This window comes from Salvia splendens, chromosome 15 (genome assembly GCF_004379255.2).
Source record: "Salvia splendens isolate huo1 chromosome 15, SspV2, whole genome shotgun sequence".
NCBI lineage: Eukaryota > Viridiplantae > Streptophyta > Magnoliopsida > Lamiales > Lamiaceae > Salvia > Salvia splendens.
The window spans coordinates 18,315,296-18,332,912 of record NC_056046.1 but is presented as its reverse complement, the minus strand read 5'-3'; the positions used below and the strand labels follow the sequence as shown (position 1 = coordinate 18,332,912).

Below are 17,617 nucleotides of genomic sequence, written 5' to 3'. Positions count from 1 at the left end.
CTTCTCTCCCAATGTTGGATGTAGGACTTGTTCTGCACAGCCCAGTTCGTCTTAGCCTTTCCACGACGATTGGTTTTGAAGTGAGTTTCATTGAAACCCCAATCACGCAATTCCGGGATGAAGGGCGTGCCGCCAAATTGTCTAACCACGCGCTCAGGCTCATGTGCTTCGACAATAGCCCAACAAACCATGTACGTCACAGATCTCCAACTGTTGTTCATATCGAGGCAGGAGTCTGGTAATTGACGGTCCACGTAGGGCATCCAAATAAACTACAATAACAAGTTTACATTAAAATTACCCAAATATATATTAAACATTATTCATTTTACCTGGCTATTTGTGAGTAATGACAACTGTTCACGATAATGTCGAACAGAATGTTTAGGGGCTCTGTTTATCATAAAGGAGCCAGTCCACCTACAATAACAAAAGTTGTCAATTAAATATGTTGTCATTAAATACACAAAAGAGATGAAACAACAAACTTACATTAATGCACATGGACAGGGCCGGACCTGAGGGGGGGCAAGTGGAGCGGCCGCCCTGGGCCCCCAAATTTGCAGGGCCCCTCCCTAGCCTCATCCTCAGGTATATATATATATATATATATATATATATATATATATATATTATATGTAAATTTTTGAGCCATGGCCCACGTATTTTAATTGAGGTGGCCCTTATTCAATTAAATTGTGGCCCGTTTCAAATTTTAAAAGAGGAAGGCCCAAATTCAATGTACTCCCTCCCCACCGTCGGCTTCTCCTCTCTCAAATCATTCCTCACTTTCCATCAAATTCACTCACACAAGAACCCCAATTTGAAAAATAGAATCCCTATATCCCCAAATCCTAGGATACGGTGCATCCACCTCCCTCAACTATCCCTCTCGCTCGATCTCCAGCCACGCCGTCTTCACCGCCTCCGTCTCCGACGAGGGACGATCAAGCAGCAAGGAACACAAGAAGTCACCAAACAGCAAGAAACACAAGAACTCAAGAAGTCAAGAAGGTATGTAGACAGTAGACATGTAGTACTAGTACGTTCATGTCTTTTGGCTTCAACACCGATTGATTGATTAATTGATCTTGATCAGTTCTTTTTTTCTTCTAAATTTTAGCAAGATCATGTCAACAAGGAAGTATGCATCAGGTAGTGAAAAAAGGAAAAAGAGGAAGCGAGTAGATGAATTGATAGAATCGCAAAGAGGAGCTATGGACAGATTTTTTTCAAACAGAACAAGTACAGGCACGTCCAGAAACCCAGATGAGTTGGCGCTTATTGTTGTGGAGGAGCAATCTAATCCTAATTTAGAAGATGAGGTCCCGATGCAGGATAATGATGACAACTATGTAAGTGATCATGACCAGCCTGCTACAGAACCTGCTAGTAGTCATGAACAATTTGTTTATACCACGGATATTTATGATCCAAGAAATTGGAATAGTCTTGATAACAAAGCTAGAGACATATTAGTGGAGAAGGGTCCTATTAGAGAAGAAAATATTGTGTTCCCCAAGGATGGCAGCGCAAGACATTTTTCATATGCCCACTACTCTAGGAAAATGAAAAATGGAGAGGTGCGTGACAGAAAATGGTTAGTTTATTCCAAGCATGTTGATAAAGTGTTCTGTTTTTGCTGTAAGATTTTCAACTCAAGAAGTTGCAAAAGTTCTTTGGCACATGATGGGTTTGGAGATTGGAAGCATATCATTGACAGACTGAAAGATCATGAAACTAGTGTGGAGCATATCACCAATATGAATACTTGGAATGAACTGAGAGCTAGAATGGGCAAAGATGAAACAATTGACAAAGAGATACAAAAAGAAATCAAGAGGGAGCAAGAACGCATAAGGCAAGTTTTATTAAGACTAGTTGCCATTGTGAAGTTTCTTGGTAAACGCAGCTTGGCTTTTAGAGGATCTAATGAGCAGCTTTATAATGATCAAAATGGTAATTTCTACGCTTGTGTTGAGATGATTGCAGAATTTGATCCTGTCATGCAGGACCACCTTAGACGTATTCAAAACAAAGAGACTCGTTATCATTATTTGAGTCATAAAATTCAAGATGAGCTGATTTATCTTATGACTTCTAGCATTACGGACTCTATCATAAAGGTTGTTAAAGATGCCAAATATTTCTCTATTATCCTTGATTGTACCCCAGATGTGAGTCATCAAGAGCAAATGACTTTATTGGTTCGATGTGTTGAGATGTGTGATGACAAAATAAAAATTCAAGAGTACTTTTTGGGTTTCATGAAGGTGGATGACACATCTGGTTTAGGGCTGTTTAAAGTATTGGTTGATTCCATCAAGCTCTTTGGTCTTGATATTGATGATATTAGGGGTCAAGGATATGACAATGGCTCTAATATGAAAGGAAAACATCAGGGAGTACAAATGAGATTGCTTGATATTAATCCAAGAGCTTTATACATGCCATGTGCTTATCATAGTCTTAACCTTACACTTTGTGATATGGCTAAATCTTGTGCTAAAGCAGCTAGCTTTTTTGGAATTGTGCAACGGATATATATACTATTTTCTGGTTCTACTAAAAGATGGAATGTTTTGCTTGATCATATTCTAGGTTTAATAGTGAAATCATTATCCAATACTCGTTGGGAGAGCAGGATAAAAAGTGTTCAAGCAATTAGATATCAAGCACCTCAGCTCAGGTCAGCTTTGTCTCAGTTACAACAAGCTAGTGATATAGAACTAAGTGATAAGACTGATGCAAACAACTTATTGAAGGCTCTTGGTAGCTTTGAGTTTATACTTGGCATGGTTATATGGTATGACATTTTATTTGCTGTAAATACTGTAAGCAAGAGGTTGCAATCACCATCTATGTGCATTGATACTACCTTGCAGCAAATTGAAGACATGAGGAATTATTTCAACAATTACAGGAATGAAGGATTTGCTTCTAGTATGACCATTGCCAAAAGTATTGCATCTGAAATGGGTGTAGAGCCATCATTTTCAGTGAAGCGCAAGGCTCAAAGGAAGAAACATTTTGATGAAATTGACACCAATGAAGAAATTCTACAAGCTGAGAAGGCTTTTGAGGTCAATTACTTCTTGGTCGTGGTTGATATGGCAAACACCTCATTGAAAAGTAGATTTGAAGAACTACAAACATTCAAAAGTATATTTGGGTTTTTACTTAGCTCAACAACTTTGAAGTCACTAAATGATACTGAATTAGAAGATTGTTGCACCAAATTTGCGAAAACATTCTCTTCGCATGACACATCTGATGTGGAGGTAAATGATCTAATATCTGAGTTGAAGGTTTTGAAGCTAAGTTTGCCGGAAAGGCCAATGTCTTCTATGGACATTTTTGAGTATGTTAGAAAAATGGATTCTTATCCAAATATCTCAATTGCTTATCGCATATTATTTACTGTGCCTGTGACTGTGGCATCGGCAGAAAGAAGCTTTTCAAAGTTGAAACTGTTGAAGAATTATTTAAGATCTACGATGTCTCAACAACGGCTGAACGGGCTTGCCACTTTATGTATTGAGAAGAAATTATTAGACGAGGTTGACAGCAACACCATCGTCAACGACTTCGCATCAAGAAATGTTAAAAGAAATTTTTGAAGGTAATATGTAATAATTATTTGAAGTGAATTTCTTTTGATATGCTATTAGTTTTTTGCTGGATGAAACTTATTATAAAATGGAAGGAAAAAATATATAAATAGGGCCTCAACTTTTAGTCTCGCCCCGGGTCTTTGGAACCTCAGGACCGGCGCTGCACATGGAGTGTTGTTTGTATGTATACGTGCCGCTACAAAATCCGGTCTCAAAGTGGGCATTCTCTCCCACGCCCAAAGCTGTAGGAGCACTGTCGGACCTCCAATGCCTGTCCGTTTGCCCATAGACGCCTCACAGAGATTATGGTATAATGTACCAAGCGCAGCACTCGCCCAACTAATCATAGAGGCAGCCTCTACGTCTCGAAGTTGGGTCAACCACATGAGAGGTATCTTACACCCTGAGCCGTCGGGTAAGATCAACCCTCCCAATAGCACAAGCACAATCATACGTGCCCGTTGAATGTAGGCTTCGTCTTCGAGACCATCTCCTAACGGTTCAATCGTCATCCTATGTATTAGCGCGGATGCCAAGATACCGTTTTCCTTCATCTCGCTTTGAAGGGGATAGAAGCCCAAGAGCTCTTCACATAAACCCCTCCACCCAGTTTCACAAAACCTATTTCCTGTGAAGGGTACTCCATCTACACGTAAAGCCCATAATACTTGAACGTCTAGTAATGTAATGGTAGTTTCCCCTACGGGAAGATGGAATGTATGTGTCTCTGGCCTCCAACGCTCAACCAAAGCTGTGATCAACGCCTGATCTACATCCAGAGCCTTACCACAGAAAAGAACTCCACCTAAACCAAATCTACAAACATAATCAATCACGCGTCTGTGATGATTATCGATTTCCCAGAAATGTCCCTCAAAGCGCCGAATATTGAACGGGGTTGTTTCCTGGCCTGCCCACGCCTTGCGTGATATATGACTGTGCTGATAATGCAAAACAGAAGGATCTTCTGGTCCATATCGCGACATCCTAATATAATCAAAATTTAACATGTTTAATTATAAACCAAATTTTATTAAAAAAAATTCACTTAATAAATTCAACCAAATTAACACCAAATGCAACAAAATAACACCAAATTCAACAAAATATCAACCAAATTGAATAATTCAACATCAAATACAACCAAATTCAAGATAAAATCAACCAAATTGAATAATTCAACACCAAATTCAACTAAATTCAACAAATTAACATCAAATTCAACTAATTAACACCATATTCAATAATTTAACATCAAATTCAACCATATTCAATAATTCAACAAAATATCAATCACATTCACCAAAATACCACCAAATTCAACAAAACATCAACCAAATTGAATAATTCAACATCAAATACAACCAAATTCAAGATAAAATCAACCAAATTGAATAATTCAACACCAAATTCAACAAAATACTTTCTACCACATGAACCCTAACTATTATACCCACCTAAATTATACTAATAAAAACGCAAATAAGGGTTGAAAGTTACCTAACAACACTTCAAATTCAAGATTAGGCTTCGAATTTCGCTGGTTGGGCAGAATTTTCGCCGGTTTTCGTCTCCTCTTCGTCTCCTCTTCGCGTAATCCGTATGTTCTGCCGTCTGGAGTGAATATGTGAAGCAAGGGAGACACGCGAGAGCGTGTCGCGTGTTTACTTTAAACACGCGAGAGGAAGACGCGTCTCTCTTTTAATACACGCGAGAGCGTGTCGCGTGTTTTACTTTAAACACGCATTAAGGTGATGCGTCTATACTTTTAAACCACGCGAGAGTTTCAACCGTGTTTAATTAAAACACGCGAGAGCCTCTCGCGTCTATACCATGGCTGGAATCTTGTGTTTTCAGGGTCCAAATGGCGGATACATTTTGCCTTATCGTCTCTTCTTGGAATTTTGCCTATTTTTACAAGACCTACTACCTTATTATTCACCACAAGACAAGATTTAGCAAGTGGCAGACTAATATTAGCAAAGAATTGGTCAAAAAAATTAAGGAACTAACTATATATAAATACAATAAAGGTCCCGAAACCCTATCCACCAAATCAGTCGGCTGTGCCGCTTGACGACGACGACGAAGAAGCCCTAAATCACTCTCAATTTTCACCGCCTCTCCGATCACCAGTTCCAATTTTCATTCAACCCTGGAGAAGGATGGGGGACTATGGCGACGCCATGATGCGGAACCAGAACGCTGCCGTTCAGGCCCGCACCAAGGCACAGAACCGCGCCAATGTTATGCAGCTCAAATTGGTAATCTATCATCGCTCAATCCAATTTTTCATCACTCTCGATCTAGCTTCCCTTTTCTTTTTTGTTGATTTGATTGGATATCGACATAATTTTAGTTGCATAGTTTATCGCATTGTTTTCGAATCTCAATAGTCGTTCCCCCACCCTAGAAATTTGCTAATATACATTCTTAGTGAAGTAGTTTTGGGGGGATTGCTTGATGCACGTGTCCCTAGATTTGATTGTATCCTTTTTCTATAGTCAATTATATTCCATCTTCATCATGTGTAGCTGGGTTTTATGTTCCCAAATTCTACATCCAGTGATTAATGGCTCCTTTATGACATAACCTGCAGATTGGTCAGAGTCATCCAACTGGTTTAACGGCTAATCTTCTGAAACTGTTTGAGCCCCGCCCACCTTTAGAATACAAACCACCACCTGAGAAGAGGAAATGCCCACCATATTCAGGTTTTTACTCGTTATAACTATGCTAAAAGCATTCAAGTGTTGTGTGTTTTCCCAATGCTAACTATTCATCAACTGTGTCTATTTGATTTACCAGGAATAGCACAATTTGTTAATAATTTTGCTGAGCCGGGTGATCCTCAATATGCTCCTCCGGTGCAGAAGGGTGAGACTCCGGTGAGTTTTTTTTATGCCTGGATATCTTGTGATGCATAAAGTTAAGAAGTTTTGAAATCTCAAGCTTTACTTTGACTTTATACTCGGGCAGCGTTGATAAGGATGCAGAGACCATTCTTATTAATCAGATACATTTCTTTAGTGGCTGAGTTGTATTTTATTAGTTGAGTCCTTTATTATACTAATATTTAAGTTTCGATATCAAGTTGTTGGGTATTATTGTTGAGTCAAGCCTGTAAGTATATTGGCCTATAGCTTCATCAGGGTTCAGTCAGTTTCTTATTCACAGGGCTATTTTCCTAAATTTCATTTGTTGAAGAATTATAAGTTAGAGTTCAACAAATACTTTGTGCCTTCTTTGGAGGAGTGAACTTTTCGGAGGAAAGTCTGTTTTTGTTCTTCGTTTGTTTTCTTTCTTTTGTTTTCATCATCTCAACCATCTTCCCTCTATTGAATATGCTCTGGGGTGGTGGACAAGGTGCAGCGCAGTCTGGTCAGCCCATCTATTTTGGTACAGAGGGCCATAGGTTTTCTTGCCCATGTTGGCTGATATATCTGTCTATATTCTTTAACATAAAAATGTAATCATGTATTGTAGTACTTTTCAATGCATCAATGTTGTGCTGGCACACACTTTATTTGGCTAGAAGCATACTTCCTTATTCATGTATTCTTTGATCCTTCTTAACTTGTTGTGAATGGTGATATTAATGTAGACGTCTCAGTGTAGGCCAATACACAATATGTGTCATTTTTTGGGGGTATGTTCTGTGTTAACCATTGCTAAGGTATCTTATCAGGTGGTTTAGGTTTTAACCACATGCTACTGAGTTTGTAGGATGGGAAGTTTTTTTATCTGTCTAAAGAACTCGGTCTGGACAAGTTTTACCTTGTATTATTGAGATTTTAAGAACATGAGATGGGTTGATTTAGTGTGTGTTTAACAGTGAGACTAAAGATACCTAGATTCTTTGCATAGCTTTTATATTATCTTCATTGTAACATGCACTAAATACTTTATCTTCTGTCCATTTGTGCAGACAGAAAGAAGGGCTAGGATTCACCAACTACGGTTGGAGGAGGGAGCCAAGAAGGCAGCAGAGGAGCTTGAGAAATGTAATTACTTCTTTCTGTATCTTTATTCTCCACCGGTCCCATAAAAATAGTCACTTTTTCCATTTTGGTCCGTCCCATAAAAATAGTCCACTTCTAATTTTGGTAACTTTTTCATCTCTAATGAGGTGGGTCCCATTTTCCACTAATAATTCTCATCACTTTTTATTTCCATCTCTCTCCTACTTTACCAAGTGTGCATTAAAACCCATGCTGTCCCAGAAGTGTCTATTTTTATGGGACCGAGGGAGTATTTGGTTATATGATCTGACTACACTTCATTGGTGACACCAAAGGATAAACATTCTATTCTCTATTATTTTATCTAAATCATATAAATATGTATATATGTATATGTATGTATGTTCCTGTAAAAATTCTTATATACTAACTTGTAGGATTCAGCTCTTTGTCATGCATGGTTCATCTTATTAAGATATCTTGTGTGCAGATGATCCAAGTAATGATCCCAATATCTCTGGAGATCCATACAAGACGTTGTTTGTGGCTAGGCTTGTGAGTAATGATGCATATAAATAATTTTTATTCTATGCATTGTTTGGTAATTGGTATTGACCCTTGTCTGCTTGTATGATGGTTTTCATTTCAGAATTATGAGACAACTGAAAGCAGAGTTAAAAGAGAGTTTGAAGCTTATGGTCCTATCAAGCGGGTAGGTATTTTGGAACACCCAAGTGTGACTTGGGTTGTTGGTAAGAAATTTTACATGTATCTCACCAATGCCAAGCTAAATAATTTTCTCTTATTAACTAAAAAATGCATTGATGATTTAACCAAGAAAGAGTTTCCCTTCCCAAGATCATGCACACAATCAAAAGAAACAGGAGAAAATCTTATGCTATGTCAATACAAGGTGTTGTTGCTAAAAAATGATTGTTAGATTGTGTTTATCTTATTACATTTCGGCTTATATAGATTTTTCTTCTATATTTCTTTTTTATAAGACATTTTCAAGTGTTTTTAATCTGAATAAGTTTCATGGCCACTTTTCCTCTCATCGTGATAATTGAACTAGTCTGGAAATAATATTGTCATATTAATCAATAGCATGTCCTTCTGCCCATTATGGATGAAAAGCCATAATTATGTAATGTGACTTCCCACACATGCAAGTTTGTAGTATTTGCTCCTAACACTTGAACCTCAGTATGGTAAGATCAGGTTTGGAAGTTCCCCAGGTATAACTATGTCAAATTGATTAGCATTAGGTTATTTTCATAAACCTTTCTCCCCTCAACTCTTTTGGATACAGAGTTCTCCTTCATCTCTTCACTCAATAGAGTTTAACACGTAAGTACCAAATATTTAAGAGGGGAAATCTTTCCCTTATTCGTGTTTGCTCTCAATTTATTTCCCTTGAGGAACCATTTTTAGTCAAAAGATGATGCTTCGTTCAAGAGAAGGTAATACATTAGTTTGCAAGAGCAGTATGCCTTGTGCCTTTGGCTCTTACTTCAAGCTACCCGGAGAGGCAAATTTTACACTGGGTAAAACACATTGGGAGTATTAGCATCTCTCTCTTTTCATTCTCTTGCTTTTCTAGTACAGAATGACTTATCCTACTAAAATCTTACTTTTGGATTTAAAGGCTGTCAAAAAAATTTGCTTCAGAAGTTCTCAAGGTATCCCGGTATTGAATGTTACTTATAGTCATTTTCAATGTTATTTATTTAAAAAACAAGTCCCTGGTAAGGGGAGGTTAGTGTACATGTGAACTGGTAAATTGGCTGCCGTTTTTAGTCACATCTAGCACTGATGGTGATGCATCTCGCCTGGAAGCTCCATAATTGAAAGGTGAGCACGGCTAATTAGGCATAGTGCCTGTCTGCCGTGCCCTTAGGCTTACATTACATTGTTGTAATGGGAATTCAAGCTGTGATTATAAAATGTTCTTTTGCTTTAGGGATGCGTCTACTTCCATCGTATCTTACTAACCAGGAAATTTGGAGTTTCAGGTTCGTTTGGTCACTGATAAAGAGTCAAACAAGCCCAGAGGCTATGCCTTCATTGAATATGTGCATACAAGAGACATGAAAGGTTAGCTTCTATAATTTTCTCCCCCCTCCCCTCTAATCAACATCTGGCATAATTGTCCATACGTCATGCAGCTGCATATAAACAAGCTGATGGGAAAAAGATTGATAACCGGAGGGTGCTTGTGGATGTTGAGCGTGGCAGAACTGTCCCATACTGGCGACCTCGCAGGCTTGGTGGTGGACTTGGGTCAACACGAACTGGCGCTGAAGATGCCAACCAGAGGCCTCCAGGGAGGTAATTCTAGTTGTATTTTATCTACTCCTGGGGGATTTAAGGGTCAAGTTGAGATAGTTTTTGTACATTCGTATTGTGCAGAAGCAACTAGGTCTTGAGATGTTAAGGTGTGGAGTAATTTTTGCTGTGTGTTACCTCAACTCATATAGTATAACACTTGATCCCTGTTTTGATGACCAGAAACTAATTTTTTCTACTCTTCATACTTATTTTTCCACCTTAGCTTTTTCGATTGTATTCACAAGTAGCAATCGTAAGTTCAACAGTGTTCTATGCTATATAAAATACCCACCCACATTCTCTTCATGTTAGATATCTTTTGCTTACCAATTTTCTGTTAAATTGTGATACCACTTTTCGAATATGATTTCCTGGTGATCTCGAAATTGAGATCGCAGCTTTTTCTGAAAAATATGATTTATGCAATACTTGGCTATATGATTCCGTTTGTTTTGGCATGCTGGCATATCAGAGAGCAAGTGCAGTCTGGAGGAATATCTCGATCTGAGGAGCCAAGGGGTGAAAGAGATAGGTAATTGAAGATTTACCAGCACAAAACACTAACTATTGTTCTGCTACGCTAAGTGATTCAGACATATCCTTACATTTTCCTTTATTTCTTTCAGAAACAGGGAGAAGTCCCGAGAAAGGCCGAGGGAGAGAGATAGAGAAAAATCTCGCGAGCTGTCTCGTGAAATATCAAAGGAACGTGATCATAGGGAAGATAGGCACCATAGAGATCGTGACAAAACCAAAGAGAGGGTGCGGGAGAGAGACCGTGGCAGTGGCAGAGACCGTGAAAGAGACCGAACACGGGACCGTGATAGGGGTGATAGGGGTCGAGATCGGGACCGCGGCCATGACCGTGACCGAGATCGTGATAGGGAGCGTGGCCACGACCGTCATCGTGAGAGGGACAGGGAAAAGTCAAAGGACTATGAAATTGGGGAGGATCAGGATCGTGGCCGTTCACGTGACAGAGAGTATGAGTATGAACATTCTGATTCGAAGCATGAGAGGGGGGATAGAGAAAGGAACTATGGTGTTGTAGATGCAGAAGATAGTCGTGGGTGGCCTGATCAGCCCGAGCATGGACATGGGCGTCCAGAAACTGATCATGATCGTGGGCATTATGACTATTATGGAAATCAAGGCCGGGGGCCATATGACAATCCTGAAAAACCAGGGGATTATGATCGTTACAGAGAATATGACCGTGATAAGGATCGCTATGATCAAATGGACGATGATGGTTATGCTTATGACCGAGCTGCATCTGAGCCACAAGACACAGAGTACCGTCGCTCTGATAGATCTCTTTCCCGTGGATGAGTATTGATACTCATGACCAACCCAAGTATGCCATGCGAACATGACAACGCCGCAGATCTCATGATACATGTTTCTCTTGGTTGTCAGTTGGTACTCGTAGACCAGATTGTTTTACTATCGTTTAATGATGGATTGCGTTATATTTCGTATGCTTTTCATATCTGCAACTTTTGAATTTATTTTGTTATAATGTTCAAGTTGGGCTGGATTTCCCAGAAAACTCGTGTCCAGACTTTTGACGTGATTTCTGCTGTTGTATTTGAGTTTGGATCTTTTGAGCTTTATTCGATTTGTTTACTGTTATTTTTATTTCATGCGCAGGTGTTTTGATTTGAAAGCCAGTTTTTTTGCCAAATAGGAAACCGTAAAATGAAAATGGTGTATAAAGTGCTCTTGTACACTTAAATTAAGTCTTTGCAATATCTAGTTTAACTACTCGAGTCCAAAACTTAAATGCGGGCCGGGCCGGGCCTTAAATTCTCATTGTCGTACTAATCGTCTCAACATCAGGCTGCTCTTTTGAACACAAACAATAAATTCTATAAATGTGGTTGCAAAGTAGGATGCTACTACGCATCAAAATACTCGACTACACCTTCGTATGACTTCTTGGGGCCATGCTCGAAAAGTGTTCCCCGTCTACTACCACTGTCATTTGTTGCTATGACAGAAATGATCTTATCTTTGATGCAGGTCTCAACAATATCCTTTTCATGTTCCGGAGATGGCAGCCCAAGTAGAGACAAACATTCTCTTTTGAAGTTCAAGTCTAGCGAAGACATGATCAAGCCTGAAATTGTTTTGGCAAGATCGGGTGCATAATTGCATATCTGTATCAAAAATTCAAATGAGACTTCATGTAAAATTGAAGCATTATTATACGAGTTGTAGTTATTATAATGAAATTGCTTTTAAAATCACTCCCCTTTCAGCCAATTTGCTAGACTACCAAAATCATATAAAACTTTTTTGCCCTTGAGAGCATCCACATCCGCGCTCTTTGGCAAGAGCACAGATGTGGGTCAGGACCCACTTTTGTTAATTTTTTACTCCATGCTCTTCTCCAAGAGCACAACACCCACATCCATGCTCTTCCGCAAGGACATGCTCAAGGTCCCACCATTTTATTATTCAATTTAAATAAAAACATTTCCACAATATTAAAATGCATTAAAAATACCCGAAATACTATTACAAATTACAAAAAAAAAAATTCATAATTTGAGTAACGGTAACTGATGCTAGAAAAGCAAAAAAATTAACCTTAAATAACTCAAGTTTGTCTTTCGACTCTTGGAAAATTATCGTACCTTGACAGCACGCTCACTGAGTAATGTTCCTGCATTCCTCTTCTTCAGGTCAGACAGTGCAAGCTTGAGAGCTTTCCTGGTGAGGTACCTATCAGTTCTGTTACTGCGCGAGCAAGGCAATGTCCTGGCATCATGTTGAGGAAAAACGAGGACTATACATATGCATTAAGAGTGATAGCAATACACCAAAACTTTTGTAGTTTCTTGCAATATTTATGAAGTAAGAATAAGCTGCATATAATTCTCCTGAGGATATTGTTTATCATATATGTGGAGCGCAATATCAATGTGCGAGCACGGGGGTAAGTTTTCCCACTCTAATATTGTGATGCCATCTTGATCTCCAACACTTTTTAGAACTAATCCATAATTTTTCCAGTCAATGCTGTTCAATGCTTCAAGAGATGATTGTGGCATTGAGCAGGGTGAGAAATCTTTGAAGTACAAGACCTAGGGACCAGAAAGAAAACTGTTAAACATAAAACTGAAGTACTATATATATTCAGAAGTTTATTTCTCATCTTTGCCAAGAGAAAACAGCCCTTGTAAGGGGAGAATGACCTCTGTTCTACGGCCATATAACCTGGAGCAGGAAGATTGGTCCAACATTGATACGTTGCTGATGATGATTACAACTTCCATCACCTGGCCTAAGTTTTGGTGGTTTTCTCTGCTACAAGCTACCCCAGAACCAACTTTGAGATTCTTTCTGAAAATTTTGCAAGAACCAATTTGACTTATGGATCAGCTCCAGATGAGGCGGTATATTTATGGAACTGGAATGCATATGCTAAGGTTGGCAAACCATTTGAACAAGACAGCATGGCATTTTACAACTCTTTTGGGATTATAAGTGGGAACATGAGATCAAAGGGTCTTTGAAACCTAAAAACTAATTCTCTTGCTGAAATGAATGGTTATATCTATTTCTGAAGTGAAAATATAAAAGCTCAAACAAGAGAGAGTATATTAAGGATTTTTTACTTTTGAGGATGAGCCTAGATAGGTAAAAATAAAAATAATATAGGCTAATCCTTTGTTAACTTTGAAGGATTGGAGTTCTGGGATATCTTAAGGCCACTGATAACTTCTAGTTTGACTAATATCCCATTGAAAGGTGGGGTTGGAAAAATCCTAGTAATGAGGATAAAAGTACACAAACATCTATCTTATTAATCATGAAAAGTAAATAACCCCTACAGAATCATAAGTAGACTGAGGAGATGTAAATTATTCGTGCACAAGGGGAAGAATGGTTAAAGCAAATTCTCCCAGAGTCCGGCAGTAAATAAAATATCTTATGTATTGCTTTTAACACCACATATAGATAATCAGAACGAAAGTCACCAAACAGCAAAGAAGAATGATCATGGGCACTGAATTTTACATAAAACAATATCAAAAAGTTAATGTTGAATTAGAGATGGCATGTGTATTCTTAAGCATAAACCTTAAGTTTTGGAGGATATACTTTTCATTAGGGTGGATTGTTTCAGACTATCTAATTAAAAAATTTCCACATGTTCAAATATCTCAATCAGTTTCTCCTTAAGTGCAGAAACATCTCAAGTCCAGTTGTAGGATGATATTGAACTTTAATCATTAGAACAGACCCAGTTGAGAAGCAAGAGTGACAAGCTTCGGCAAGTTTGTTCCCATGCTTGGAAACATATTCTTCTAGCCCCAACGTCAGGTTGTAACTATTTACATCATTCGTAGCTGGGGTGCGGCATGCATTTTGCAGAAAATATGATTTTGTACCACCACCAGATTCAACCATCAGTTCAATTGCAATCTTCTGTATAGAACAAATGACAAACATGTTAGCATATGAACTACCATAAAATAGACGGCAGAAATTAAAACTCCAATGCCACTCTACCATTTAGTGTTTGGATTAACATTCTTTAAGAGATGACTTTAATTTTATGCATCTATAATGTTTTTATCGAATAGACCTCATACTCAATTATCATTCTAAGATCATCACAGACAATAATGCTTACATGTTCTAAATGTGAACGGGGGTAAAAGCAAATGGTTTGGAGAGGTTCAATGGATATGGATATTTCACGTATATACCTAATGATCAGTGTGAACATAGTATTTGGCTAAATGTCCGATTCCTAATTTCACAGCCATTGCTTCTAGTGAAATATTACACACCATTTTTCGAAGTAATCGAAGAAGAGTATATATGAGTAGAACAGTACATGAAACGCAGAGAAGGTAAAAAGGTTATCCGAACTTACAAATGCTTTTAGAAGAAGAATCTGCATACAAACATAATGAAGTGAGCTGACTATGAGCAATAAGTAATTCAGTAAGACTCCACTTGAACAGCATATATGAGGTATGTACCTTTTGAAGATAGAGGTGTAACATTGTTACAAGAACATCAATTTCTTCATAAAGGGACAATGATACTTCAGTTCCGCTGAAAATTAAACCAAAAGTAAATACGTTTGCATGGTAGACAATACATTAGACACGTTAAAGAGGTGAAACCAGATTGCCTGAATTTTGCACCACTCTTTGTTACTGATGGTAGTCTCACCAGTCTTCTTGAGGCAACAACTTCTTTTAAGTCAAATTTTAAGTGATGTATTTCTCTGTCAGTGCTGCCTTCAGTGAGAAAAATCGATTAAGGTTGGGATTAATGGAGAACAGTTGGTGATCCATCTAGTTTCTGTTCAAATTTTTAATTTAAAGATTTACAGAATCCTTGCAATTTCATTTGATATTCTTGACATTGAAAATATAAGTGAAATGTGGACCACTCAATTCATTAACGCCTTTCGCAATCTACAATTTTCTACTAGGCTGACTGTAAGTCAGAGTCCATGAAAGCAATGATTAGTATACTACTAAGTCATAGACACAAATGCTATACCAAACTTACTTGTGGTCATTACCGAAAGAAGCCCATCTGCAAAATATGACATCAATTATCAGTTATGAGACCATTATCCTAATATAGTGGCAAAATGATGGAAAATGTTTAGCTTAGAAGTGAGTAGCCAATAGTTCTACATCAGTAACACTGTTAACATGCAGTTCAAAGTACGTGCTGATATCAGTACTGATCAAAACAATCAGAAGCTGCCCTCTCAACTCAAGTTTTGCTATAAGACCAATTCCAGAGGAAATGACAAGGGATATCAAATGGATTGGTATTATGAAGTTTAAGCAATGTTAATCTACTTGATATGAAGCTTGAGAAAAGTTCCCCTTGAGCATGAGGAACATGTGAATCAAAAGTGCTTCACTCACCCCATTTACCAGACAAAATGGTGTTGTTTTTGTAATCAAATTGACTAAATTCCTCCAAAATGTTTCCAGTGCCTGTATCAGAAACTGTTGAAACAGAAATCAGAATGTTGAATGAAACAGTCCAGAGATCGATGCTCTGCTCATAAACATTTCAATCATTCACAGTTCTACTTTTAACATTCTGGAATTCTTCAACAGTCTAGAGATCGATGCTCATAAACATTTTAATCATTCACAATTCCACCTTTAACATTCTGGAATTCCACCTTTAACAAATTTAAAAATGCTACTCCTAAAACACAATTAAGTACTGAGAAATTCTTCTCTTAGCATAAGTGTGAGAAACTATGTTTTACAGAATGAGAAACCGAAATATTAAGCGATGAATATGTGCCTGAAATTAGAACTAAAGAGCGCGTGGGTTTAAGAGACACCGATAATCTGCATAGATCGTCTAACATGCGGCATCTCCGGAATGCAGAAGAAATAAGCTGCAAAATCAAGTTGAAGATTGATTAGATCTGAGATTCCTAAAAAGCAAAACAGAACGCAATTGAGAATTTGCGCGTACTAAATTCAGTATGTCCTGCACTGAATTTATCTCCATTTGCGGTGAGAGAGAATACCCGCGCAAATTGTTGGTGAAAAACTGATGCGAGTATATCGTATTATATCTATAGAATATTCTCATATCTCTATTATTTCATAAGTTAGGTTATTAGGGAGTATTATAAATAGGAGTCTTTGTTATCTTTTAAATCATTCATTGAAAAATACAATTTATCCTTTTTATCGTCTTTTACTTTTCTCGGCAATTTACTTTATCAAAAACTCTAGTTGAACGATAGTTGGCTGCTCGACGGGAGGATCCCGCGAACGAACCATCATCTTCTCCGCGATCTCACAGTTATCTCTCCCCACGGTTGAAATTCATCTTGTCCTCAAGGTGGAAACCAACACAAAATGAAGAGTGTCGCGACCAGAAGCTTTGGCGAGATATCCCCACCCGGATCAAATGTACGCAAATCCTCAAGAATTGCACAAAGCTGACGAAGTGCAAGGACACCCACAGTGAAAAAGAACTCAATCTTAGTTTTGTTGGACTTCTCATTAATCTCATCCGGCAAAACCAAATCCACCTTTCCATTAAAATAATTTTCTTTTCTCCACTTGATGAATGAATGGACAACTTCCTTCTGAGGCAAAGCAAGAAGCACTCCAACAATTTTCTCACAACTCAAATCTTGAGCTCCTTTAAGCAAAACCTCAGATACAAATGGAAGACCAAGGAGCAAATTCTTTTCCCACTCCTTTTTCCTTGAGCTCGGAACATCAACCTGCAGATGACGATTAGAAGCAAAAAATGGGGTTGTAACATGAAGCGAGATTGCGGCTGATGGAGGCGAGCTATCGTCTAACAATTCCCTTTCATCTCCAATAAAATTACTAGGCAAGCCAATGGCTGGATTCGATCTGAATCCTATCTCTGAATAAGCAGCATCACCATCTATGGCTTCATTTGTTTCTGACTTTGTCTCTGATATAGAGTATGTTGAAAGCTTCATTTCTAGTTTATCACAAAGCATTTCATTCACCATCCCATGTTCAGAAAAACAGTCAAAATCTCTGGCTCCAGCACATGAATACCCAATCTGCACAACTAAACTCGATGGAGAAGAGTCGACTTCTTTTTGCTCTCTCAATTCATGCGCATATCCACACCCATAAGCATCCAAACTCTCGTCAAGTTGTGGCGAATGTGCGTGAATAAAGTCATCACCATAACATCCATCTT

At 38.2% G+C, this 17,617-nt stretch overlaps 4 protein-coding genes across 6 annotated transcripts; 2 read left to right on the top strand and 2 right to left on the bottom strand.

Moving 5' to 3' along the window:
- Positions 1-1,130: 1,130 nt before the first annotated feature.
- On the top strand, positions 1,131-3,620 carry LOC121766809 (zinc finger MYM-type protein 1-like). Its single transcript, XM_042163048.1, has one exon. The coding sequence runs from the start codon at positions 1,131-1,133 to the stop codon at positions 3,618-3,620; it is 2,490 nt and encodes an 829-aa protein (XP_042018982.1).
- A 47-nt stretch (positions 3,621-3,667) lies between these two features.
- On the bottom strand, positions 3,668-4,600 carry LOC121766808 (serine/threonine-protein phosphatase 7 long form homolog). Its single transcript, XM_042163047.1, has one exon. It carries the CDS (start codon positions 4,598-4,600, stop codon positions 3,668-3,670), a length of 933 nt encoding a protein of 310 aa, XP_042018981.1.
- A 1,037-nt stretch (positions 4,601-5,637) lies between these two features.
- LOC121766320 (U1 small nuclear ribonucleoprotein 70 kDa-like) lies at positions 5,638-11,523 on the top strand. The gene is made up of 10 exons (XM_042162577.1): positions 5,638-5,878; positions 6,214-6,328; positions 6,423-6,502; positions 7,543-7,618; positions 8,067-8,131; positions 8,226-8,288; positions 9,592-9,673; positions 9,745-9,907; positions 10,380-10,439; positions 10,534-11,523. Exons 1-10 carry the CDS (start codon positions 5,780-5,782, stop codon positions 11,237-11,239), a joined length of 1,509 nt encoding a protein of 502 aa, XP_042018511.1. The 5' UTR covers positions 5,638-5,779; the 3' UTR covers positions 11,240-11,523.
- A 161-nt stretch (positions 11,524-11,684) lies between these two features.
- On the bottom strand, positions 11,685-16,473 carry LOC121766321 (type 2 DNA topoisomerase 6 subunit B-like). 3 transcript variants are annotated; one of them, XM_042162578.1, is made up of 12 exons: positions 16,394-16,473; positions 16,217-16,313; positions 15,823-15,906; positions 15,452-15,478; positions 15,066-15,174; positions 14,911-14,986; positions 14,763-14,822; positions 14,163-14,347; positions 13,111-13,258; positions 12,806-12,999; positions 12,550-12,673; positions 11,685-12,069 (listed from the first exon to the last, which is right to left on the bottom strand). In XM_042162578.1, exons 1-12 carry the CDS (start codon positions 16,427-16,429, stop codon positions 11,809-11,811), a joined length of 1,401 nt encoding a protein of 466 aa, XP_042018512.1. In that variant the 5' UTR covers positions 16,430-16,473; the 3' UTR covers positions 11,685-11,808. The 3 variants fall into 3 exon arrangements, with proteins under 3 accessions (XP_042018512.1, XP_042018513.1, XP_042018514.1); XM_042162579.1 differs by having other exon boundaries at positions 12,550-12,670; XM_042162580.1 differs by having other exon boundaries at positions 14,802-14,822.
- Positions 16,474-17,617: the final 1,144 nt, after the last annotated feature.

Coding starts and splice junctions, on each gene's coding strand:
- LOC121766321 (XM_042162578.1), bottom strand. CDS start 16,429: ATGGAGATAAATTCAGTGCAGGACATACTGAATTTA. Junction 16,314..16,393: donor TGCAGGACATACTGAATTTA/GTACGCGCAAAT, acceptor TTGATTTTGCAG/CTTATTTCTTCTGCATTCCG. Junction 12,070..12,549: donor TCAGTGAGCGTGCTGTCAAG/GTACGATAATTT, acceptor TTTTTGATACAG/ATATGCAATTATGCACCCGA.
- LOC121766808 (XM_042163047.1), bottom strand. CDS start 4,600: ATGTCGCGATATGGACCAGAAGATCCTTCTGTTTTGCATTATCAGCAC.
- LOC121766320 (XM_042162577.1), top strand. CDS start 5,780: ATGGGGGACTATGGCGACGCCATGATGCGGAACCAGAACGCTGCCGTT. Junction 6,329..6,422: donor GAAATGCCCACCATATTCAG/GTTTTTACTCGT, acceptor TTGATTTACCAG/GAATAGCACAATTTGTTAAT. Junction 6,503..7,542: donor TGCAGAAGGGTGAGACTCCG/GTGAGTTTTTTT, acceptor CCATTTGTGCAG/ACAGAAAGAAGGGCTAGGAT.
- LOC121766809 (XM_042163048.1), top strand. CDS start 1,131: ATGTCAACAAGGAAGTATGCATCAGGTAGTGAAAAAAGGAAAAAGAGG.